This window comes from Elaeis guineensis, chromosome 5 (assembly GCF_000442705.2).
Source record: "Elaeis guineensis isolate ETL-2024a chromosome 5, EG11, whole genome shotgun sequence".
Lineage (NCBI taxonomy): Eukaryota > Viridiplantae > Streptophyta > Magnoliopsida > Arecales > Arecaceae > Elaeis > Elaeis guineensis.
The window spans coordinates 17,900,476-17,926,415 of NC_025997.2; the positions used below are offsets into that span (position 1 = coordinate 17,900,476).

The 25,940-nt window shown below is 37.4% G+C and overlaps 1 protein-coding gene across 1 annotated transcript; it reads right to left on the reverse strand.

Annotated features, from left to right (window-relative positions):
- Positions 1-24,734, reverse strand: LOC105045067 (protein SHORT ROOT IN SALT MEDIUM 1). Its single transcript, XM_010923227.2, is given in 24 exon segments — positions 1-262; positions 389-451; positions 536-577; positions 685-894; positions 2,728-3,087; positions 3,183-3,257; positions 3,672-3,746; positions 4,179-5,365; positions 5,464-5,503; positions 5,608-5,784; positions 11,828-11,891; positions 11,990-12,204; positions 12,955-13,063; positions 13,215-13,270; positions 13,378-13,412; positions 13,415-13,469; positions 14,140-14,185; positions 14,290-14,961; positions 15,271-15,335; positions 15,436-15,462; positions 15,595-15,918; positions 23,560-23,769; positions 23,906-24,060; positions 24,598-24,734. Coding segments are annotated over 23 exon segments (4,323 nt in total). The 5' UTR covers positions 24,032-24,060; positions 24,598-24,734; the 3' UTR covers positions 1-172.
- Between the last annotated feature and the right edge of the window lie 1,206 nt (positions 24,735-25,940).

Below are 25,940 nucleotides of genomic sequence, written 5' to 3' on the forward strand. Positions count from 1 at the left end.
TGGCAGAACAATTTTCAATATAATATGAAGACAATGTATAAGGCATGTAACTTGGGATGACAATCAGAGGCAACCAAAAAGAACAATTAGAGGCAACCAATCAGAATTCCAGGATTAACTCCTGCATAATTTTGAAGCACCCTGGTGATTCACCAGTGTTTCAGGAATACAATTAGAGGTCGGTTAGCCTCACAAGCTTCCTGTAGAAGATGCGATTGTCTCTTGCTGAGTTGCTTTCAAAAAGCGCACTCTGTACCAACTCCTGTTGCCAAACACGACGATATAATAATAAAATTTACAATTAGAGACAATAATTTTGCTCAAATGGTCAAATGGAAAATAAGGTGGAAAAAATTCAAACAGAATTTGATATGAAGTCTCATCTAACCTTGACATCCCTGTTGGATAGAAATTTGCCCATGTTGTGGATGATGCACCTCAAATCTTCGACCTGTAAGAGTGAAGCTTGCATCAATGCAGCAAAGACAAGCAATGGACAGTCAAAAAGCATGAGAAAGGATTAATGTGATGAAACCTTGATGTAGCCCACACTGTTTCGGTCAAAAAACCTGAAAGCCTAAACATAAAATAAGAGCCATATATCAGAACAAATAGTGAATCATGAATCTGTACGCTGTCATAAGAAATACATCATATTTCGAACGAGACATGGAAGAAAATTACCAGCAACAATTCCTTATCAACAACCTCCTCTTTCACAGACTCTGACACCTGTGTCTCAGGATGTGTCTGTTCCTTCTCCTTGTCAGACTTTTCATCTACCTTCACCACATCATCACTGCTCTTTTCATTTGCAGATTTCTTGCCATTACCATCTTCTCTTGTTTTTTCTGACCCAGCCTCTAAATCAGCTGTTCCATCCGCCGTCCCATCCTGCCACATGGAAAAGAATATCAGGAAACAGAGTAATGGAAGTATAACATGTCCGAACAATTTCTTAGCCATGGGAACAAAGAACTTGATAAACCTGTATGACAACTGATATGATATGCATCTCCAACAAAACTTCATCATGAATTCAAATGATACATTTTATTGTGAAACAACCACTGATTATAATCCTAATATAGGAAACAAACATACAATCGTATTTTATAAGTTTTTCTGGATAGTTTCGCCCAGCCTGAGACATTCAATGAAAAAAGAACAATAGAAGAATTGTGTGAAGTAATAGGTCCAGGATATTAGATGCCTCTGACCTAACTCACCAACATGCATAATCATTGTTGAGACCATAACCAACAACCTAACCTGATCATTCCAAGGATCAGGTTTATCATTCCTTACCATTCTATTTTTAAGAAACAACTATATAATAACCATGTCAGATCCTTCGTGTTGAAACATGAAAAAGATCCAGAAAACTTATAAAAATACCCCCTCAACTTTAATCTAATTTCATTTACACCTCTGTACTTTAAGAAGTATTAAACTGGCCCTTCTAGTTATCAATATATTCTAATATGTTCCGACCGTTTATCTCCATTAACGAAATGATGTCACATAACCATCACATGATATTATTATTTTATAAAATGATAAAAATATCCTTATCTCCACCTCCTCCTTCCACTGATTGATCTTCTCCTCTGTCGCTAAGGTCCCTTTTTCTCCCTCCCTCCTTCCTTTCTCCTCACCCATTTCTCCTCCATGACGGCTCCCTCCATCTCTTCTTCTACCTCCCCTTCCTCCTCTCCATTCTCCAAGCTGCTCATAAGCCATTCTTAGTCTTCCTCCTCCAACTCATTCCTTGCCAGTGGCCCCTCTCTCCTCCCATTCCTCCTCCAAACCCACTCATGAGCCCTATCCATCTATGATGGCCCCCTCCATATCCGCCCCTTCTCACTGACAACCATCCTTCCCTCTCCCCTTCCTTATCCATTTATTCTCGTCACCTCCACCCATTCTTCTACCACCTCCTCTTCTTCATCCATTTCTCCTCATCCTCCTGCCTGCCGTCCATAAGCCATCTCCCTCCACGATGGCCTCCTCCACCTTCGCCCCTTCTCACTGGCAATCCATCCTTCCCTCTCCTTCCTACCTATCCTCTTCTCCTCCTTGTCCTCCAATCCATTCGCCACAAGCGGCCCGAGGGATATCTCTATCTATTGAGAAAGAAAGCTAATACCGTTTATTGATAAGTGAATGACTGAATTATATTGGAACATATCGATAACTAGAAAAATCAATTTGATACTTTTTAAAGTACAGAGGAGGATGTAAATGAAATTGAGCTAAAATTGAAAGAATGTTCTTATAATTTTTTTGAAGATTTAACAAGAAGTGGCTTTCAAAAATCAATTATGATGCCAGCATTAAATGGAACAGTGCTCATTACAGTTATATTGAGGGCACACTATTGAAAGAAAGACATACAATGAAAATCTCACTTATTACCTGCCAAATGTATTCTTACATGAAGAAGCTGTTAACAGGATCTTGCTTTGATCCTCTGTGTTTTGCCCCCTTTCATTGGTGTAAAGAAACCATTTAGTTCTCATAGAATGAATATATATATATATATATATAGAGAGAGAGAGAGAGAGAGACTAGCAAGTCCTTAAAAAACACCAAGATGGATCCAAGTTTTCACAATAACCAATCGGACAGAACATAGACATTCATAGAATACTGAGAAAACTACCGTGTCCACTTTGCACAATCATATTTTTTTTTTTAAGTATATATATAATAAAAGAAACTTGCCTCCTGAGCTTCATTGTCTGATGCTGCAACATCGTCCATTTCCTGATCCTCTTCAAAAATCTCCTCTGGATCTTCTAGTTCTTCTTCTTCCTCCTCCTCAATAACGTCCTCCTCTCTTCTGTTTTCTATTTTAGGTTCATCTGAGTCACCTGCAGAACCATCTACACCCTTCTTCTCTTCATTATCCTGTTTAGAATTATCCTGTATCTCAGATTTATGACATTCATTTTCCACTGGAGAGTCATCACTGGTCTTCTGACGCTTTGTGGACGACTTCTCCTTTCCACTTCCCTTCTCAGAATCCTCATCTCTTTCTCTTTTGCATTGATTTCTTTTTAAAACAAACTTCTTCCGCAATTTCTAAATATACAAAAGAGCATCTCAGCAAATGTCCATTAATCAGGAAGTCAGATGATAGCAGATAATAAAAATAAATGTTATCCTTCTGATTCTACCTCAAGAAAAGACAAGATGCGGCACCCCATTTGGTACTGAAGCATTTCATTGAATGACTCGGCGAATAGTGAAAGCTACAGAAAGTTATGACGTCATCAAGTCAACATTATGTGTTTAAAAATATTAAAGGGTAAAAATCAAAAAATAAAGACTCAAATTATATTGGCATGCTATTTGGCATCTGAGAACCAAAAATATAATTGTATCAACACCACTCTAAATATTCGTCATCCACAAGAACATATTATTTGATGCTATATCAACTAAGACTATTACCACAAGATGAACTGCCATTTTAGCATTCGCCATGTTATAAATTTAACAGGAAAGAAAAGCAGATATGACAAAGCCAAACCAATTGTAAACAGCACTATAACCATCTAAGGTCATGGATAAATAGGGCCATCTCTTAATAGAGATGGCCCAACGTGCAAACTCTCTCCTACAAGAGATGGTGCAAACTAGGAGGGCTTAGGAAGACCACCAACCTCAAATGTTGATTCTTCAATGTCCTTGTCATTATAATCCAAGAGTCCATCCAATGAGAGAGACATAGAGCGTATCTGCAGGATAAGAACCTAGGATGAGACAACCATCCCATAAAAGTTCTCTTGAGGTTTTGAGGAATAAAAATGAATAAAAAAACATAAGGCTTGTTTGGATGTCTAAGCCCAAAATCTCATGGGATTCATAAGTTGGGCCCAGACAACCAGCTAAATAAGATTGGCTTTAGACCTATGATCATGAAAACCCAAAAACTATAGGAGCGGGCTGGCCCAAATCCCATAGGGAGGGAAAAAAAAGACCTGATGAGACCCTTTTTTTTTTTCCTCCCTACGGGATTCGGGCAAGCCCATTCCCATGGTTATTTGGCTTCTTATGATCACAGATCTAAGCCAGTCTTATTTATCTGGTTGTCTGAGCCCAACCCACAAATCCCAAGGGATTTGGGGCCTAGACATCCAAGCAGGCCCTTAGGCCTTAATTCAACATACTTTAGATCCCTTGCTCCTTTTGGCCTGAAGAAAAAAACCAGGGTGTTTAGGAGGTTCTTCAGAATTCTCCTTCTCCTTCCCTCCTTTATGTAATTTTTCTTTAGACTCATGCTTCACATCTGTATTCTTCTTCTCCTTCTCATCTTTTATACTTTCTTTCTTGGTATCCTGACCATCTTTCTTAGAATCCTTTTGCCTTGCAAACTCAGGCTCACTGCTACTCTTTAAGCCTCCTTTGTCTGCCTCCGAACTGTTATCACCTGACCTACTCTCCCTTCTATCTTTCTTGTCTTCCTTTCTTTTTTTTTCACTCAAGCTTTCTTTCTCAACAGCCACCGTTTTAGATAACTCTGTTGTCTTGTTTGCAGGGTTACTACCCTCAAGTAATTCCTCATCTTTCTTTCCAGCTTGACCCTTTACATCATCTTCTTTGCTCGCTTCAGCATTCTGCTTAGTTGCTTTCATGTCCTTATCTTCAGAAGCCAAAACCTTTCTTTTAATCACCTTTCGAACAATTTTCTTCTTTCCAGGTGTCTTATCCCCAGTTGCTTGCAGAACCGCGGTTCCAGACTGTTCTTTCTTGTCATTTGCTTGGTCACCTTGAAACTCTGGTTCTTTCTCCAGTTTCTTCTCAGATTGAGAGTCAGAAGTTTCTATGGTCTTATCTTCCTTCTGAGCAGACTTACTCCCAGCTACCTTTCTAACAACTTTCTTCTTAACAGAAGTTTTAACATTCAGCGGCTCAGCTGAACTCTCATCTTCCTGGGCAGCATTTTCTTGCTTGCTATGTTTATCTCCTTCATCCTTGACATCCATCTTTTCATCAAGCTTGGCAGCTGAGTCCACAGTTGCCGCAAGTACTTTCTTACCCACAACCTTCGTTTTCACTACCTTCCTGACAGTTTTCTTCTTTGCAGCAGGCTTTTGAACCTCAACTGCTGGGTCCACAGAGGACTCATCATGAATTATTGTTTCATCGATTTTATCTTTGTCATCCACAGATCCTTTCATTTCCTTCTCACTATTTTTTTCATTTAACACAAGTTCTTTGCCTTTCTGCTCGCCTATGCTTTTCTTTGATCCACTGATGTTATCTGTATTTACTTCGGCCTTCTCATCTGGAAAGTCTTCAGCTTTAAGACTTCTAGCAGAATCATCCTCTGCGGTTTTGCTAAGACTCTCATCCCCTAATGTGACAAATCAACAATTATAACCTCGAAGAAAACAACTTAAAGCCAAATCAACAACTAGCTAGTAAACAGAACCAAAAATGAAATATCTAGACCTTTTACACCATGGACAGCTTCCTTCTCTTCACCAGATTTCTAAAAGAAAAGAACAAACAAGATTGAGTTGCACTTTTTTTGAGACCATAATACAAAAGAAGTTTTAGCTAAATAGTTACATAAACAAATAACAACTAACAAACCTTCTCCTGTTTTGTGGCCGGTCTCCGTTCCCTCTCAGCCATGTCCTTCTTATGCGCAATCCATTGATTTCGCCAGAGATCCACCAAAGGCAGGCATTCTGATAGGTTCGGGACAAATAACACCGTGACTTCTTTATGACTGAAGAATCCATCCTTTCCCACTCTATCATAGTGTATCTGCCACAATAATTTAAAAACAGGATATACAGCTCAAGCAACAGAAAAGTTAAGGAACTTTCAGTCAATCAGACGCATATAAACATAAAACTTATAATACAGCAAACAATTTTCCTTTCCTTCCTCCTAGAGTGTGTGTATGAGCATTATAGAATATTAAGACACAAAAAGATAAGATACAATTATTGTCCACAGCTTTGAAATGTAAGAATATCTGCATACTGAAATTTGATGTGTAAATGAAATGCATGCTGGAGCAACCAGTCATAGACAAAAACCAAGGCATGGTAATTCTAAGTTAAACAGAACAGTTAACCTACAAGTAAACCATACAATGAAGAAATACATCACAGCTTACAAGTTAATAATGGAACGAAATGCAAATATGACTTTGCAGCAACGTACCGGTACTAAGGAGAGAAGATTGGCATCTAATAACTTACAGTAGAAAACCTGAAGCAAGTTTAAATGATGATGATAATATAATTACTAAATTCAGACCAAGGTTTTAAATCCCGTGGAACAGAGATGCTCATGTTCCTCCATGGAACAAAACACCCCGTTATCCCATCTCTCTTGGCAGCAGTCTCAATCATGCGTCCCAGTAGATATCTCCGTCTCTCTCCTCTTCTTCTTTCCTTTCTTTTTTTTTTCCTTTTTCTCTGTTTTCTTCTACCTTCATTTCTTTCCTTTTCTTTTTCTTTCCTTTTCTTCTCCCTCCTTTTATTTTTTTTCATTTTTCTTCTTCTTTCTTTTTATTTTTTCCTTCTCTTCATCTTCTCTTCCTTTCCTTCTTTTCTTTCTTCCTCCCTCCTCGCATGGATGGGTTTTAGCATCCCGAACTTACCCTGATCCCCTTTTCTCATAAGAATGAGTCTTGTTTTCTCATAGGAATGGAATGGGAGGGGACGGCCAAGATACCCCATCTCATCAACGTAGTAATAAATGATATGTTATATACTCCAAGTCCACCATGTTGGAAGCAGACCCATACTGATTGGCGGGTGGTATGGTACAATACACCCCTATCATTTTGTATCAGGCCTGAACCTACAAGGCAAAGCAGGAGAGAGGGAGAACCAGAGAGAGGGGGGAACGGAAGGAGGGGGAGTAGGCGGGGAGGCCAATGGTTGCCCCTATTTTGACCTGATGGAAGGTGGGGAGAAAGATTCCACCATCTGAAACCTCTGCAGCCCTCCAACGGCCATTGCCGGCCTCCCTACCCACTCCCCCTCCTTCCATTCCTCTCCCTTCCTATCTCTCTCCATTTTCCTTCCTACAGAGAAGGGTTAAGCTCCGAAAACCTTGATGGCCCTCCAATGACCTCGGCGGGCCTCTAACAACCTCTGATGACTGGCCTCTCCGACCTTTCCTCTCCTTCCTTCCCCCTCTTTTCCTCTTTTTTCTTCTCCCTCCTAACCACTGTACCATTTTTGATGCCGGAACCATGCTGGTAAGCCACCGGTACAGTTTAGCACACTCCGAACTAGCTGGTTTGGGATAGTTCAACGAACACTTGTTATACTATATATAGACATCAATAAGCTATTGTGCTGAGCATCTCTAATAACCCTTTCAAAATCAAGGGATATCACAAAATTCAACACAACAGACCAACCACGTGAAAAATAGTTGATATGCCGACAAGGAAGATGCAACATGGAGCCAAATTTGTAACTACGGAAATAGTACAAGGCTAGGTCCAACCAAGGCTAGGAACCTACAGCTGCAGGATTAAACAAATGATCCATTAAAATGGTTATATAAGCAATGGAGGACTGCAAACTAAAGTGATTGATGATGACGGTCGATGGCAAGATGCACTGGCTGGCAGAGTTATTTGTCAACAATGTGCTAGCATGGAATCAAGTTTTTGCTTTATACCGAACAATTTTGCATGTACTACCATATTGATTCCTTCTGCATACAGGGAGGTTCCATTTGAATGAAACCACGCAGATTGCCCCAAAACTGTGGGTGGATTTGAACCAACCTCAGGTGCTCCCCACCTGAGCAATATGCCTAGAGCCAATCGGAAGTGGGTTAAAGGGTGATTCACTTTTGTTTTTGATCATCCGAATTGATGCACCAACAAAAGGCGAAAATATTGATGCACCAAAAGAAAATAAAGATGAGTGCCTTAAGGTAGTGTACACAATAACTTATCGTCATGCCATGCTATAAGAGTTTCAAAAAAAATTAAGAATTAATAACAAAACTGATAAGCAAGCTGGTGCCTACTACATGATAATTGATGATAGTCGTTGCCATTTGAATGATTTTGGATTGCGAGTGTCACTATAGTGAAATGATATTACAAATATGTTCTCTCTGCTATTTATCTAACACATCTTTTAAATGTATTTTATGCAGCAAGTTATGAGATGTTATGTGATATTTATGCATGTTTATGATTTCAATATATATAGAAAACCTTGACTAGGGCCCTTAACTCAATATTCCCACTTACTCCTAACAGATATTCATTCAGACAAAAAAAAAAAAGATTAAAAAAATCAAGTGTTTGGACCCCCAAAAATCCATACACGGTGTGTTTTAAGCATATCTGCACATACCGATCGAAACCCTTTGTTGGCGCGGTCCATGGTACAACATGTGCCATGCCCACATTGACTTACTCTATATCGATTCTCAGTATTTTGAACTTTGTGTGGAACAAAACATAATGACTTAGGCTAATATAACAAGCACCCACCAAGCAAAGTCATTTTTCAGCAATCAAGGTAGGAACAGAACAATGATGGAATGCCCCAAGATATTGACTAGATTTATGCATAATAAACCACAAAAGCGTACCAAGACAAAAAGAATACAGTTGGAATTTAAAAGGTGGTAATGGTTGAGGAAAATAATCTTCCAATACTCGCCAAGCAAAATGATATAAAAGCCACAGTGCAAGTATCTTGAAACATGAGAAGCCTTAAGCCGTGTAGTCATGCTAAGGCAGCAAAAACAAAGACTGCAAGTGTCAATAGTGTTTTAGAAGTAACAGGTGGTTATAAAGCAAAAGTCAGAATAATCACCAGTTAGTATAAATAATTTTGAGTGAAATTATGTTCTACTCCTACAAAATTATAGATAACCAAAGCAACACATAGCTCATGGGTCAGCTTTCTTTACTAGTTGGCAGCCTAATATCAGCGCCCCCCAACTTCGTCAAGGCATGTGATTGGTATGAGCAAAAATTGGAACTTGAAAATTGCAGCAATATGTGATGCGAAATCAAGAGGTAAATCAAAATTAGAGGATTCCTACGGCATTTAAATGTCATAATGGCAATAAGAAATCTATTAGCAGACAAAATGGTAAAAGGTTGAGAACCAGAAGGGATCAATAAAAATTGATCCTGCCTTAGAAAGGGCATAGAACAAAGACAGAGAACCGGAGACAATGATGGTTTTGGAAGGTATTCAAAAGTTGGTAAATGTGTTAACTTATTGAGCTTATGATCTACAGACAATGCTGAGCTCCGGAACAGACAACACAAGATCTTGATAAGGACAACCAAAGAAGAAACCAACATAACTGCATTTAGGGTAACTCAAATATCATGTTGGTGTAGTAGTAAGGCAAATTCTACTGAATGGCGGTTAACTATCAAGCAAATTTAGAGGAATCACAATTAAGGGAGAAGCAAATGATTCACAATTCAAATACAAAGTTGAGATGGTTTTGGAACAACACAAACATCCAAGGCATGATGGTTGAATGATATACAGATTGAGGTTTAAGAAGATCACTTAATTTGTTCAAGCAGTTTATTCAATAAAAATCTGGAATTAATATATGCCTAATGACTAGTAGAAAATACTTGATTACCCACTTATAACAGTGAATATGATCATTATGATTGACTAAAACATAAAATCCATGGTGCCCATTATTTTGCGATTAAATGAATTGCATGTCATATGTTAAAAGTTAGAAAACAAATATTATCAAGGAAAATTTGAAAATACAAGGGCAAAATATTATCAAATCAAAATGGAACAGATCCAATAAAACACCATGACCGACTTCACCTGATAAATTGCAAAAAAAAAAAAAAAAAAAAAGGTCAAAGCCCCTGTTGTGATGGGCAAAGCCCCTCCTCCGGCCTTCACTGGCCTCAGAGGTGGCAAGGTGGCCTCACTGGCTCACCGGAGGCCTCCAGCGACCTCTCCTTCTCCCTCTCCTTCCCTCCCTCCACCCTCCTCTGGTTTCCACCAGGTGCAGCAAGCTCGATTGCCCTCCGGTGACCTCAAGAGGTTCTCTCTTCCTTTTCCTCTTCTTCCCTTCCCTCTCCCTTCCTCTTCCATTCTCCCTCTGCCCTCTCTGTGTCGATTCAAGCCTGGTTTGGAATGACATAGGGGTGTATCTAACCGTACTGATGGCCGACCGATCCGGGCTCCGGCATCGGTATGGTGAATCTAAATATATAGATCAAAGTTTCAGAATTCATAATGCATAGCTATAAAACAACACGGACGCATACAAAAGCATTACAAAAATGATGACATTATGATAGATATATTACCAAATATGGAAGATCAAAGAATATAACATGAGAGGTACAAGGGCAAAGGTTTGTCGGGTTTAAGGTCCAAAAAAGTAGAGAACAATAAGATTTCTGAGACTTGGATGTTAGTGGTGTGTAGCTAAGTCTAGCAGATACTTAAAAAAAGGGAAAAAAAGGGGGGGAAAGAGAGGTGTGTATAGTATGGGAAAAAGGCAATGGAAGCCATACCATACCGTATAAAAGTTTTACATGAATCTTGAACAGGAATGAGTTCTCCTTCTTTTCCTGTGCTTGGTATGCAGCTTAACAGGCATAAATTATGAAAATAGCCGATTAATCTGATTCCAAAAGGATGGGATAAGGCTTATTGGTTGCAAATGGTGGAAGCAAGAACAAAGGTGTCAAGTCTCATTTCAAATATCATTCTGAATATGGATTTAGCAGATTTAGCACTTCCACAAGTATTAATAATGTCCCTGTATATTATGCTTATAAATAATCACTTTGAAAATTTTCAAGATGAATTTGGAAATTTTGAACAACAATGAAACAAAAAAAGATCCAGTATTGAATGCAGCGCTCAGAGAATTCCAAGGCCAAACCAAAATGAGCACTACATAGCTGGTTATACCACGGTAAAAGAAAGAATAGAGACATCAAGATTCATTTCATGGTTCATTCTGAGATAAAGATTTGGAATCAACTTGGGAAACGCAAAAAAAGTCCCATGACACAAGCATTGGAAGCAACAATTCATAAAACCAAGCCCAAATAACAGGAATAAGGTTTAACATTAACTGGACACGATCTCAAATTTTAAAAAGAAGAGTTTACTCACCATCTGAAGTAGTTTAATTCATCATGGAAAGCACAGTACCATATGCACATGAGATTATATGAAGGCATTGTTGGAATGAAGTAACCATGCAATATTGCTCCTTTAAAAAAAAAAAAAATCAACCAAGATAGTGGGCTATATGAAGGCATATAATGCATAAAAGAAATTTCTGGACCTTTCAAACAGATTAAAACGTACACGTACAACTGTACAAGTAGACTGGCCGCATACACAGAAACAGCTGACCCACCCCACAAAAAAAAAAAAAAAAAAAAAAACAACAACACACACAAAAAAAAAAAAAAAGAACAGTGACAATTTACCTCTTAATGGTAATACATATAACAACAAAGATATAACAAAAACTTTGGAACACTGAACCAGAACAACATGACCAATTAGAATTAAGATGTAAGATCAAATAAAAAAAATACAAGAAAAGCAGAGCTTTATGTTTCCTTCATAACAACTAATGACCTAGCAGTCTCACTCAAATATATTTCAGGTTCAAAGGGAAAGATAACATGCTGTCATATCTATTGGCATGCTATTCAAAGCAAGCTATTATCAAAAATTCAAGATCATATCAGCATTTTCTATGACAACTATCATGGGCTCATGGCACAAGCCCACAATTCATAGCAAGTAAAGCCATGTTCTCTAAAAAGATGAGGAACAAAATATACCTCAAGGAAACGATTCCAGTGCGGGCAATTATGCAAATCAAGTTGAGTTAGATCTTTGACATATCTGTTCGAAAATAAGATTACCTTTAATTTCAGTGAATAGAAGTATCTATAAAACTAAAAAAAATAACATACTATTTGTTAATGTAAAATAATATGCACCTGATAGCTGTTTGAATCAAGGAAGGATCATCAACTGATGGATCTCCACCATCTACTGCCACATTCCTTGGGCCTCCAATTGCCATAAAAGCACGATCCTTCCTAAGAATAGCAAACTTCAGAATGTTGTTGAAGTGGACCATCCTCTCATCAGCACTTTTATCCGAACACAGCTCATTTAAAGCATCTCTACTGATTCCACTCATCAAGATAACCTGAAATAAGAAACATGTAAATGTAACAAGTCAAGAGGCCTGGCTAAAATACTGCTTCTGAAGTTTAGTCTAACATGAAAATGTTTAACTGAGATTACAGATGCCAATAGAGACTCACTGCTGCCTTTACAAGTTAGATGTTTCTATCCATTGAATCTATGAGTTAATGAAAGAAGACATTCTAGATTTCATTCAAATAAACATAATGAACACTGAAAACCTTAGCATATAGATTGGCCATCATGCAATAGGAAGATTTTAACAATCAGAAAGCATAAGCAGCAAAAAAGAAGAGGGAATCCCCTGTTTACAGCTGCGGGTAACTTTAGCATGAATATTGCCACATAATATATTTATAATCAGATCAAATTTCAATATATGTAAAGATTTATATTAAAGACATGAAAAATTAAACATTGAGATGCTCATTTCAGGATGTAGCTCAAGAATTTTCTTTTTGTTGGTACACCTACAAAGGTATAGGTGTACATCAAATGTCAATATAGGCAAATATTTATATTAAAGACATGAAAAATTAAACATTGAGATGCTCATTTCAGGATGTAGCTCAAGATTTTTCTTTTTGTTAGTACTCCTGCAAAGGTATAGGTGTACAGCTACTTAATGTTCACACATAAAGTGCAAAACAAAATGTAGAACCAAAAATGCAATCAATATGGTCCTAAATTAACCTAATTTACAAAGTTAATGTCTAGCAAGATAAATAATTCTTTCAAATATAGAATCTACCTTAGCATTCCAAACAGTAGCTCCACTCTTGGATTTCAATGATTCATCCAAGGAAACTGTCCCCTTCTCCACATCTTTGTCATCTACTTCTAATAAGTCATGCTCAAAGCTGCTCCATGCAAGGAAAAGTTAGTTCCAATAACATAGATATACCATAGTCAATATGATTTGCTAGCAGAAGCAGACTGATGCAAATGTTGTACATAAACATATTGCAATCAAAACCTAATTGAGAGAGAATTTTCAGAAACAGAAAATACCTGACAGGAGTCTGAAGTGAAAGATTCAAGCTTTCCCTTGGCCAGTTTAAAATAACCTAGAGATGATTGTAATGCTTTCAGGTAATAATGAACATAAGCTGAAAGTCTAATAGGTCACATGACCAATGAAAAAATGCAGATATTTAAAAAAATCAGGTCAAACCTTGGAAAACTCTGGCGCTATCGCTAACCTAGGTAACGTTTACTCAAAGACAAGTAATCCCTTTCAACATCCACCAAGCAGAATGGATAGACCTGTCAAGACCACTAGAATTAGTACATTTTAAATAATACCAAACAGTCCAATAGCATTACCTCTCATCAAAGAGACCAATTTATTTATTTCAGAGATTAGCTGAAAATGAATCATTCATGTATTGCTAAAAGACAAATATAAAACTAAAATAATGAAAATTTTTGAGAGAACTAAACAACAGTTAAAAAGAATAGGCAAGCATTGAGCATATCATAAACAATTCACCGCGAGGCTGCTGCATCTCATTTGTGTGGAGTGCCAGGAAGATATTTTTAACTTGTGACAGGATTCTGCCAAGAGAGAGGAGTTCAAGGCCTGATTGCTAATCATAAATACCAAGAACAGCATGAGCAAAGACTGCTGACATGACATGGAACCACAAAATTGAGTGCAGTTTGCAACTAAGAACAAGGAGGTGGACAAGAAAGCAAAGGCATCAGTCTATGAATCCAAAGTTTCAACAAAAATTTAACAAATATCAAGGTCATCTTGGAAGATCTTCCTTAACAGAACACAAAGCAGCCAAATTGAAAATACTGAGACAAGGATAATCAGGAAAATTCCCAGTTGTGAATGAAGCATAAGGGATTTAAGAAGCCCTCAACACCAAACACCCATAACCGAACAAGTCTACATTAACATTGAACACAAAGGCCATGATTCTTTTACCTTGCAGATATATTCTCTCTTTTTTTCTTTAACAGGTGAACGATGCCTTCAGGATAACAGAGTAAACAGTTAGTTAAGACAGCTGCACCACAAATGAAGCAGCAACCTATCATAGCTATAGCACGGTACAAAGAGAACATGAAGGTCCACCTATGCAAAACCTCTCGACGTGGTGACACTCGACGGGGCGAGACACGACGTAAAGGTTTTTCATCTCTCAATGTAGAAGAACCGCGGCGATCTCTAGTAGCTCTTGCTGGAGTCCGTTCCCGCCTAGAATCAGGTAGATGCTTGCGATCTCGTTCTCTCTCCTTGTCCCGGCGCTCACGAAGGCGATCCTTTTCACGTTCTCTGTCTCTTTCACGGACACGTTCCTCCCTTTCCCGTTTCTCTCTCTCCCGCATAAGCTCCCTACGGCGTTCCTCCTCTCTTATCTCAAGTTCTCGACGATAGGCATTCCTATCATCCTTCCGTTCATCAAGCATAGAGGCCCCAAGGCTTGGATGTGCACGTGATAAAACACTCCCTTGATAATCAGACTCCAGTGATGGGCCACGAAGACCTTTTCCAGCAACATAGTCCCGTCCAGGGGGCAAACCAACCCCATAACCAGCACTAGATGACCCCTGTGCATAAATGAGTTCATCCACATTTCTCCTCGGAGCTCCCCCTAAAATGGAAGCTGCATGTTGTCCACCATAAGGAGCACTCCCAAGAATAGATAAACTGCGAGGATCAGTGTCCATCCTTCCACCATATGAACCAACCTCTTGGGGTCCATGATGTATAGGAGCAGCCCTTACTGCATAGTAATCAGCTTGTCTGCCACAAATGTATATCCTACTCAGTGCAATCGGAGTTGTAATAGTTCTTGACTAAGCAAAACAATAAGTTGTTATGATGACACCGGCACAAAAAAAAAAAAAAAAAAAAGGGTAATATAAAAGGTTGCATAAACAGATAATATAACCCACCGAATATCGAGTCCAGCTATGATGTAGTCAAAGCAATACACACAATCAGCCATGCACTCAAACATAAAAATTCTTTCATGTAGAACACTACAGACATGGTAAATTGCAGAAGGATATAGAACATGATACTACCTTAAAGTGCATGAAGCTAACATACCTAATGTCCGAACCAGACTGCAGAGATTGAGCTTTCAGCATTTGCTGTTGACGAAGTAATGTTGCCTTGTAACAATGTTAAAAAAGGTGCTTCAACATTTCAGAGATTAATTACATACATTAACTTAAGCTAAAAGGGGAGGGAGGGGGGAGGAGGCATCACTACCTGGTCTATGCGATCATGCATCTCTGACTGCAGCAATAAAAAAAAGGGAGAAGAAAAACAACAACAAGAGCATTGGATTAGACATGTGTAATTCGGAGATAGCCAAGATGGAAAGGGGAAAAAGACAATGGATTATTAAAAAAGCAGGAAACGATAAACCTGATGCGGATGGCTAAGGGAGACAGATTCACCATATCTTCTAGCTGAATCACTCTGCAACTCCCTCCCAATATAAGCAACCTGATGCTCACTGTAGTGCCTCCTGTCCATTGAAGCATAATCAGAATTTTTCACTGAAGAAAACTGATCGCCTTTCTGGGTATATCCACGATTTGATGCCGAAAGATAGTCATCACTGGTCATTCCCAAACCGGAGCTAAGAGTTCCAGATGAAAATTTAGATGACTCTGCCAGTGCCGAAGAATAAGTTGCTCGACCCTGAAGGCTGGATGAAACTGCCGCTTTACCACTCACTCCACCAACCTGCACAGAAAAGATGCTACATCGAAACTTTGTACATCTGCTATGAAATTAATCATATTATAAAATGATAGTCCAACAAGTAATTTGATGTATATACATTTAAAGCAGCAATGATATGATAAGATCCCATAGCAATATAAATATTTGCTACTAGCCAGGTGGTGACCATATACTTTCAAGGCAACAATGGAGACCTACTCCCTGATGCAGCATCAGGCAGTTTCCAAGTTAGAAAATGCTATAATAAAAGTAATTCCTCTAGGATTCTTTACTTAAACAGCCAAATTTAAGAAATTAATTGTATGAAAAGATATAATTGTCTTGTGCCATGCTTTTCAAAATTTCTTAAAGCTTGCTCTTAATATTTGTTTTATGCTATTATATGAAAAATTTGTAGATCAGCACAGTTGAAAAAATCAGCAAGATAATTTGGTGGCTTCCCATATCAATTCTTAAACTGGCCAGCTGGTCTACACTCACTATCTTTCCATTTTGCAGAGTCAGTGTTTTTACCAGAGTCACATCTACTCCATGATCACGTCTAATTATATCTTTGTCAGCTCATTCTGCCCTTCGGAAGTTCCAAAAAAAAACAGCTCAGACTGTGACAAAAAATATGAAAATAGGTGCAGTACTCTCAAAGCCCGACCAAAAGCCTAAGGGCACAATAGGTGTTGCTCTAAAAAAGCCCATTCGCAACATTTTTTAAAAAAAAAAGTACTTTCAGGAAAAAATGAAGTGTTTGGTAATATCATTTCAGAAGTGCTTCTGGAGAAGCAGAAGTCAAAAACTCACCTATAGAAGAAGGTAGAAAAACTAAATTTGAGCTTCTTCTTTTGTGAAATTGCCCCATATCTTTTAAATATGGTAGGCCCATCCATGAAAAGGTAGCCATAAAAATGTAATAACCAGACACCAAATATATCAAAAGTACTTTTGATCAAGATCTTACATGTATCTGCTTTGTAAAATAACTTTTTAAAAAGCAGAAGCAACATGAAACATGCCCTAAATTATTTGATCCTATTCACTAGTCCAAAAACTGTCGTAGCAATTTAGCACATGATTAGCTGATAGATGTCCTATTCTCACTTGTGCTAGCATACAAAAACTACAGTTAACTTTAATTCTTTAAAAACAAAATCTTTTGACAGATGTAAAAGGGACAATATATGCACAACCACATCCATGTAAGCTTTTTATCAACAGACAAGAATACAATTAAAGTTTACAGCTAATATTAGTGTTAAATCAATGTTTTCTTTAAATAATAATGATTATGAATTCAACATGAATAACATTCATATTTGATGCAAGCATTAATACATGCATTAATGGCTATGACTCACATCTAGTAGACTAATGTGAGAGGCGAAAAGAGGAGTTTTGACCCATAAGAACACCAATATTTTCTAGGCCTTGAGCCTTCTAGATGATTGTTAAGATCAATCATGTGAGTCAAATACATAGAGCTGAGAGTAGGTTAGTACAAGTATAGTCTTACAAAGTTCTTGCTACAAGAACGTGTTAATATATAAATTGCGTGCCTATCCAGCTATGAATCTGGATTTTGCTTTAGACTCCATATCAAGGTTCAAATATAGATAAAATAACCAAAGTTTGCCATCTCGATACAGGACCTTATACCAGTACCATCTTATTACAATATCAATATGTGGTATGGTACGAGATGGCGAGGCATATTGAGTGTCGACACAGTATGAGACCACATACTAGTATGGTACGGTACTAATTAGTACCGCAAACCTTGGATGAAACCATATGCATGCATGTCCATTAAAAGTAGATGACAGATGTAAGAAAAGGACAACATCTCAAGGCTGAATAGCTTCTCTTAGAAACTTAAAGATGTATGCATCAATTTCAGAGATCATACAATTACACTTTCAGCGGGTAGGAATGCCTATTTGATTTATCATATGATACCCCCACTAGAAAAGTTCATGAGGATGACAATGTTCTCCCAGGTATGAAGAAATAAAGAAAGATGAAGAGCCATCATTCAAATAAGATATCAGACATAGGGGAAAAGATGCAGCAAAATGAATTTATGATCTAAATTTCCACTGGAACTCGAAGGCAAGGATTCTCTACCCAGGAGCTATAGCAGTCATACATCACCCAGTAGCCGTATCGTCTGGTGATCATGTTACTGCCCAGCAGAATCTTATTTATGATGAAATAGGTTCATGATGCACAGAAGTTCTAAGATAGGATAACTAGTCCAGCTGATTAAAAAGGTTGCACATGATGGTTCAACTGTCAGTTTGCAGGATAAGTCAGGTATTTTCATTTTATAAAGCATGCGCAACGCACACGAAGAACTTTGTCTACATTAAATTAAGCTTTAGTTATTAGTTGCAGTGTAGTAATGGATGGTGATGTTGCATTTGCTCCTTTATTTCCATTCCTTTATGCTTGTCAGAATAGTTTCCATTGACACTTAAAATTGACATTCAGCCACCCAGTCTTAATACTGCCCTTGTCAATGGATATTAGCGTAGTCACAGTGAACAACCAAAACAAAAGGTGTTGGCAAGTACACAGTAATGCTCAAGGGCCTTGAACTTGGAGGGCAGCCTTATATCAGTGAAGCACGTTGACCATTGTTATAGACGAACATCTCCACTATACATTCTGCCATTCTTATGTTTTGAGGAATGGTGATTGCTAGCCTTCCAAACTTAGCAACCTGGTTAAAGGATGTTCCACACATGTATGCTTAGTCTTAAATGCTTCTTGTCAACTCAAAACTTCTGGTAATGTAGCAACAATCACTTGTCATACATTTTTAATGACGAACAAGGAATGGTTTGACAATTCTGATTCATTTCTAGTAACAGGTCGGTGGTTATCAACTAAAGTAAATGGTTCAGTAGCAATGTATGTTGTGCTTTATCAGTGGCCAGTTAAGGAAAGACTTGACTATTATTTCCTATAAAATAACCAGGTAATATAATATGTATTATTAGCCATTAATTCATTGTTAGCCTCAATTAAGGAAAATTATATTTTTTTTAATAGATGATATAACCATTTTAACAACAAAGACAATGCAACCAAAAAAGCTGTATATATAATATTGGTATAAGTGGCTCCCAACATTTAGTTTGCTGTTGTTATGAACGGGCAAAATGGTGATCAACCAGTGGTAGATGAACGATGAAATTATAGGATCCCTAATGCCTGATTTTAGGAGTATCTTGAAAACTGACTGAGATCTAATAAAAACCAATTAATATAACTCTAGGAAAGCAGACCCATGCAAACCAACTTTGCTTCGGCATTGATCCCTGTGGCAAACCCACAAACCTAAAAAATTTGCTACATGCTTCATAAGAATCCACTAACATTTAATAGTCACAAGGAAGAAAAATATGAAATTATATGTGAAAAAATGTTGATCATTTGCATATTAAATTAATATTACTCGAGTAAATGATAAATATTTCATGAATCATTTACACATCGGTTAGTCTATGCCTTACTTTGTATCATCATCATCAAACTATAATTATTTATATGTGAAAAAATATTGATCATTTGCATATTAAATTAATATTACTCGAGTAAATGATAAATATTTCATGAATCATTTACTCATCGGTTAGTCTATTCCTTACTTTGTATCGTCATCATCAAACTATAATTATTCCATATTGTAACTACACAACATGTCCATTATATCAGTTCTCGATTTATGTAGACATATTAACATATGTATTAATCATACAAAAGTAAGCTAAATTTGGTCTCAGTTGGAGTTAACCTAGGCAATACTTGAGAAAAATTAATTCATGCCAATCTCCATATCTTGAGCCTATAAGTTCAATTCCTGATATAGTTAACCAACTTTTATGTTTACTTCTCTAGCCCCATAGATTCTCTTCCATTGACATTCTTAGGTTGTACCATTTGCCGACCACAAATCAGAACATTAAAAAAAATCAAGTAAAATAAAATTGACTGAAAGTATGCTGCATGTTTTACAAATATTCCCTAATAGAATAATAGTATCTACACAACAAAGAGAAGGAAATTGTCAAATAGAACAGATTTGATGGCTCAATTCTCCGTCAAATATTGTCCAAACAAATGACAAGTATTCTACGAAATTTCTTGCACTTCACCGTCTACTACTGCTAGAAGATCATGCTGCAACCATCAACATGCAGGATTACAAGAAAAACTCTTTTGAAATATAAAAAATTGGGCTTTGCCTAATTCTTTTCTCAAGAAAAAAATTGCTTCAGAAACAAATTTGTTATAAATCGAAACAAATCCTAAGTTCCAATGTAACATTTGGGAGAAATTTTTCCACCTTTAAAAATGACCTTTATGTGCAAATTAGTGATCTGATGAGCCCAGCCCGTGCTAAAGGTAAAGTCAAGTGCCCTATTTTTTAAGGGCATCAAACTTGACAAATTCCTAGGGCCACATTATTTGTGCATTCAACATTATATCACCACTCATAGGGAAGCTGTTACTCCCATGGACCGCTTATACTATCATCCTTCTCCATCATCCTTGTCTGCAATTATTCTCTTATCTCAGGAAGAATGGAGGTACAGATGAGCTTAGTAAGCATTTAAAGAGAATGATAGGGGAGGGTTTTGATCACTACAACTCACCATCTAAGAAAAGCTAAACCAATACTCTCATAGCATACGATAAGAGTATCTCAGTAATTTTCCTCTGGTTAAAGGAAAAATGTATGACAAGCTAAATTATTTTTGCTTTTGGGAGTACTATATACCACAATCTGCAGATTAAACCATGTCCGGTTGATGTCCTAGTTTAACTAGGAACAAGGTCCAAGAGTCCTATTTTAGTTATTAAGTTGGCAACCCCAAAATCCATTTGAATCAAGTTCAGAAAGATTTAAATGTTTTGAAAATGAAGAAAGATATAAATTCGATGCTATAAATTCCTTTTTTTAAATTGTATGAAGGACAAGATTTAAGGTATAATGTGTCAACATGGCACTAGCATGGCACAATTTTGTCATGCTAGTGCTGGCCAGTGCTTAGAATGCACCAGCACTTTGACATGATACACATTGGCAAACAACTAATGCCACACTCTAGTAAGGCATTGATGTGAAACATATCATACCAACCAGCACCTTGATCCATAGTCAAGGAGTGCCCATGGAATGGTTTGAGTAACAACAGGAGCCATAGTCTTGTTGGGTGATGAAGGTCCTTTCCTTTTTGTAACTTTGTCATTTGTACCCCCAAAACAATAGGAATTCATATAGAGCTATCTAAGCACTACTGCTCGCCTTAGTAGCTGAAAAATTTTACCTATAGAAGCGTACCTGCTAGAGAATCCCCTTAGAATCTCGAACTTGCACCTGCTTCTAAGTGCTTCCTTAAAGTGTTTCTAAAATACTTGCTTACCTACAACCGCACTCGTTCCCGATTAGGGATGGCAATCAGGAACAAATCTGTCAACCCCAACCTGGCTTGTTTATTAAACAGGCCAAAAATCCAGACTCAAACCTGACCATTTTATTAAACAGATAGCATAACCCTACAGTGGGTTGAATCAAGTTAAATGGGTTAAATGGTTAAACATTGCCACTCCCATTCCCAATTCTAACAACTAAGTCCCTCACATGTTTTATTCACTTCCATTTCAAGCAATATTCAAGGCTTCTATTTTTTCTTATGGTGTGTCTCCATCATACGAACTTGCAATTCTGACCATGGTGCAACTCCTAGGTACTTGACAGGGTGGCCCAACCTATTTGTGTACTCTTCAATTAGAGTTTTTGCCCTAGCAACATTTTTCACAAATTATTACAGCTCCAGTTATTGTCACCTTCCACTTCTAATACAAATTTAGGCCAAAGAGGCATATCAAATGATTGTCTGAATTATTCTAAATATTAATAGATCAAGAATCATTTCATTGTCCCAATTTATCGATGGATTTTTTGTGATATATTTATGAATTGTCCACACCTAACTCAGGGGACCTTTATGGATTTTGAACTATGTTACATCTTTTTTCCCAATTTACCTATCCCATACTTGTTTCCACATTCTTTTGTATACAATTTCTTCCATTTCATATTTAGATTTTTTTATATGATCTCTCCCTTTATGAATTAAGTGCATACAAATAACCCACTTCTGGATTTTAACCTGTTTAGGACAGGTTTTCACCTAATATCTATGTCTCAACCTGATCTAACTAAACCTGACCATTGCCACCCTTAGTCACCTTTGATATGGTTATGATCTCAATTTCCTCTAAAACTTGTTGACAAATGTGCTCCTATCCACAACTTTTGTTGACAGAAACTATTGGAGTCTTTTTTCCCAAATAAAAGAAGCATTAACCTGCAAATATGTAAAAGGAGATACACACACACACACACACACACACACACACACAAACATACACACATGTACATGAGACAGAAACTAATGGAGTTTTTTCTTTCCCAAATAAAAGAAGCATTAACCTGCTAATATGTAAAAGGATAACAAATATGCAATTTTACATACAACAAGGTCAATGTATAATTTTTTCTGATCTTCATTATCCTAGTGAATTTCTTGCACTTCTTTAACTCCAAATCTTTACCTTTAGCTGAGTTCTTCCTAAATGTCGAACTTGTAAATAATAAGTAATATCCCCTTAAGAAAACCCTTTTTGCCCCTTCCAAACCACCTCTACACAAGAAAAGGATGGTTACCTAATATGCATATGAGGGCTCAATTTACTTCATATGGGCCACTCCCACTTCAACAAAAAAAATATATGGAGCTGAGAAGAAATATCTCGACCAAGTTTTCATGAGTGATTGGATCACTTCAATTTTTTGGGACAAAGGCATGTTTGGCTTAGGAAAAAGAGAAAACCATTTTAAACCAAAAGAAAAAAAGAAAAAAAGAAAAAGAGGAAGGAATTGGAGGAAGAAAAGAGAGGGAGGAAACAAGGAGATGAAAAGGGAGGAAAAGGAGATTTCCCTACAAAAAAATGGCTGGTTGTGTAATCTATCCAAAATACTTTCTTGACTTGTTTTATTTACGTTTATTTTTATTTTTCTGATGATACCAACATTGTTTGAAATTTTTATACTTTAGATTTACATTTTAGTCAACCTTTGTAACTCCGACAAAAACTACCAGATGTACTTAAACTGAACTCAACTGACTGAGCCCTAACAAAAAAGGAACTGTTTTTGAACCTTGATACTAAAGATTATGGAAGAGCTGATCATATCTTCTCCGAGTATAACAGTAACCTTTTAAGCACAAATATAGTATTGATGTATCATATAACAATAAAACAATCCAACATGATTACCAAGTCTAAAAGAAGCAATGAGACATCAGTATGTACAGTGAAGTCTCTCATGATTGAATATGCAGAAGCATTAATGAATACATGGAAAAAAAAAAAAAAACATGATTCACATGTTATAACCATATGTGAATCAAGATAAATTCATTTACTGTACAAAAAATGCAACCAAAAATATTTATTTAATCATTGCTCCAAATTATGAGATCAACAATAATATGGTTTTAACAATTAATAGAAAAAAATTAAAATTGCAACATCAAACCATCTGCCATAAAAAGACATAATCAAAATTTGGACCTGTTGACCACTGCTCAAGGTAGATGACCCATAAACAGAAGCATATGGTCCTCCATACTGGGATGCTTGAGATGGATGGCTCCTATACCCACTCACATCTGTATCTTGTGTAGCACTCATACCCATCATTGAAGATTGTCGAGCAACCAATGCATGTTGAGGTCCACTTTCTGGAGCCCCCACCTGATTCACAGGATACCCACTTCCAGGCTGCAACAATAATATCATATCAAGGTAAATGACATCCAATCTCATGAAGAAAAATGCAAAACAGCGTAGATTCAAAGTAGTCCGCTAGAATCCTTTGAAGTACGTTGGCAAGGAACAACAAAAACTTTATTCTTACGATTTGCCCATACGACTGTTGCCCACCATACGACTGTTGCCCACCAAACGACTGTTGCCCATCGTACGACTGTTGCCCACCATATGATTGTTGCCCATATGAATTACTCCCCTTTGAAGGATACATTTCCTTTTCTCTTCCAACCAAGTGATGCCCTGCTTCCAAAAGCAATCAAAATTTAATTTTTCACAAAAACATTAACAGATAAGCAATCAATCTATGATTATGGAATGCAAGATGGTTCATTTTACACATCTTAGTTGGCTGCGCATCAAAATCCTAGATTTTTTTTCGTTACCTAAATTCACCGATGAGTCCAGATTAGAACTATACAAAACCCTGCTTCCAAAAGCAATAAATTTCATAAAAACATCAACAGATAAGCAATCAATCTATGATTATGAAACCCACAATGGTTGCTTTACACGTCTTAGCCGACTGCCCATCAAAACCCTAGATTTTTCTTTCTTTACCTAAATCATCCGTGAATCCAGAATAATTTTTTCAACAAAAAAAAAACGACGAAAAAAGCCCTGTGACGAAAAGATTCATCGCCTCAATTCATAAACGAAGACAAAGCACTAAAAAATTTTGACAAGAAATCAAATATTTACAAACTTTACTCGAGAATAAAGAGAACACAAATCATAGATCATTACTGAAATCAGGAGAGGAAAGAGGAGGAAACGGGCCTGAGGGCGAAGGGCGGCGCAGTGAAAGGAACCGATCCTCTCGCGGGGGAGAGGAGGAAAAGATGGGGATTTAGGGAAACGAGATGGTCGAAGGATAGCCGAGAGAGAGAGAGAGATGATGCGGGGTTTTGGAAGCGAGTCCCACCTCAAGGCCCCGGACATGGGTTTATATCTGGGCCGCCGAGGGCTCACATCGGACGGTTGCGTGCGACGCGTTACACCGTGGAGGATAATGGGTTGGATGGGAGCCACGTCCCGTGTCAGGTTGATCTCGTGTCCGATAGGCATGCTATGGGACGCCATGCCATGTAACAAGGAAAGTTTCTTTAAAACGCGGCACGATATAGCATCATGCGATTGGTATTTCTAGAGGGGCTGAGAAATCTAGTCGAGCATGAGAGGGCCCGGAAAATCTTCGTGTATAAAACCGATGCCCCGGGAAACATTTCACCTTTTTTTATCAAATTTTATTTTAAATTTTGCTTAAAAAATCTGACAGAATTGGACTTAATTTCCTCTGAGTTACCAGTCTATTCACATAATGCCCATATCGATCCAATTCCTTTTCAGCCCGAATCTTATAGAAGTTAAATAAAGACATGCATAAATATTTTTTCTTATTCTACGGTCCAACAAACTTATAATGGGATTTCGACTAAAATTAGAATGGACCTTGAGAAGAAGATGAACTAGGCAGATTGACGGACACAATTCGTTTAGAAAATCTAGCTTACTCTTAGTAGATTTTTCAAATATATCCTTAATTTGGTTGGAGATAATCTAACATGAAAAAAATTAAATTCTATATTAGATTACTATATATGATACGAAAAGAGGTCATGTTAAAGCAATTGAATCTGCTCTCTTCGATTCACAGTCGGCCAACCGATGGTATGTCGGCGACTGGCGATGGACCATCAAAACTATATTGCAGAATGAGTTCCGATTCAATTACAGTATATCACCCGACTTTCGACCTATTATCCGACTAGCAATCGATAACATGGACACAGATATCCGACTATCAGTCGGCCACATCGACATACAGTCAAAAATTCTCAATCGACTCTTTGGCGGGACCAAATCAACTGTAACAATTTGACCGACTGTACAACCGCTGACCATTCAGTATATCAGAGTTACCAACTGATGCTTAGTCGGTTTATTTGAAGTATTGACATACAGTCGCCATGTTAGAAACTATTAGTGCAGAAAGTATATAACGGCTATATACCACGATTGTCAGTGGGTATTAACTGCCCATCCTATGATCACATAGTGCCAGAATAAGCGGACTCATGTGCTTAACTGTTGCAAATGGTTACCAACAGCTTGTCTATAAA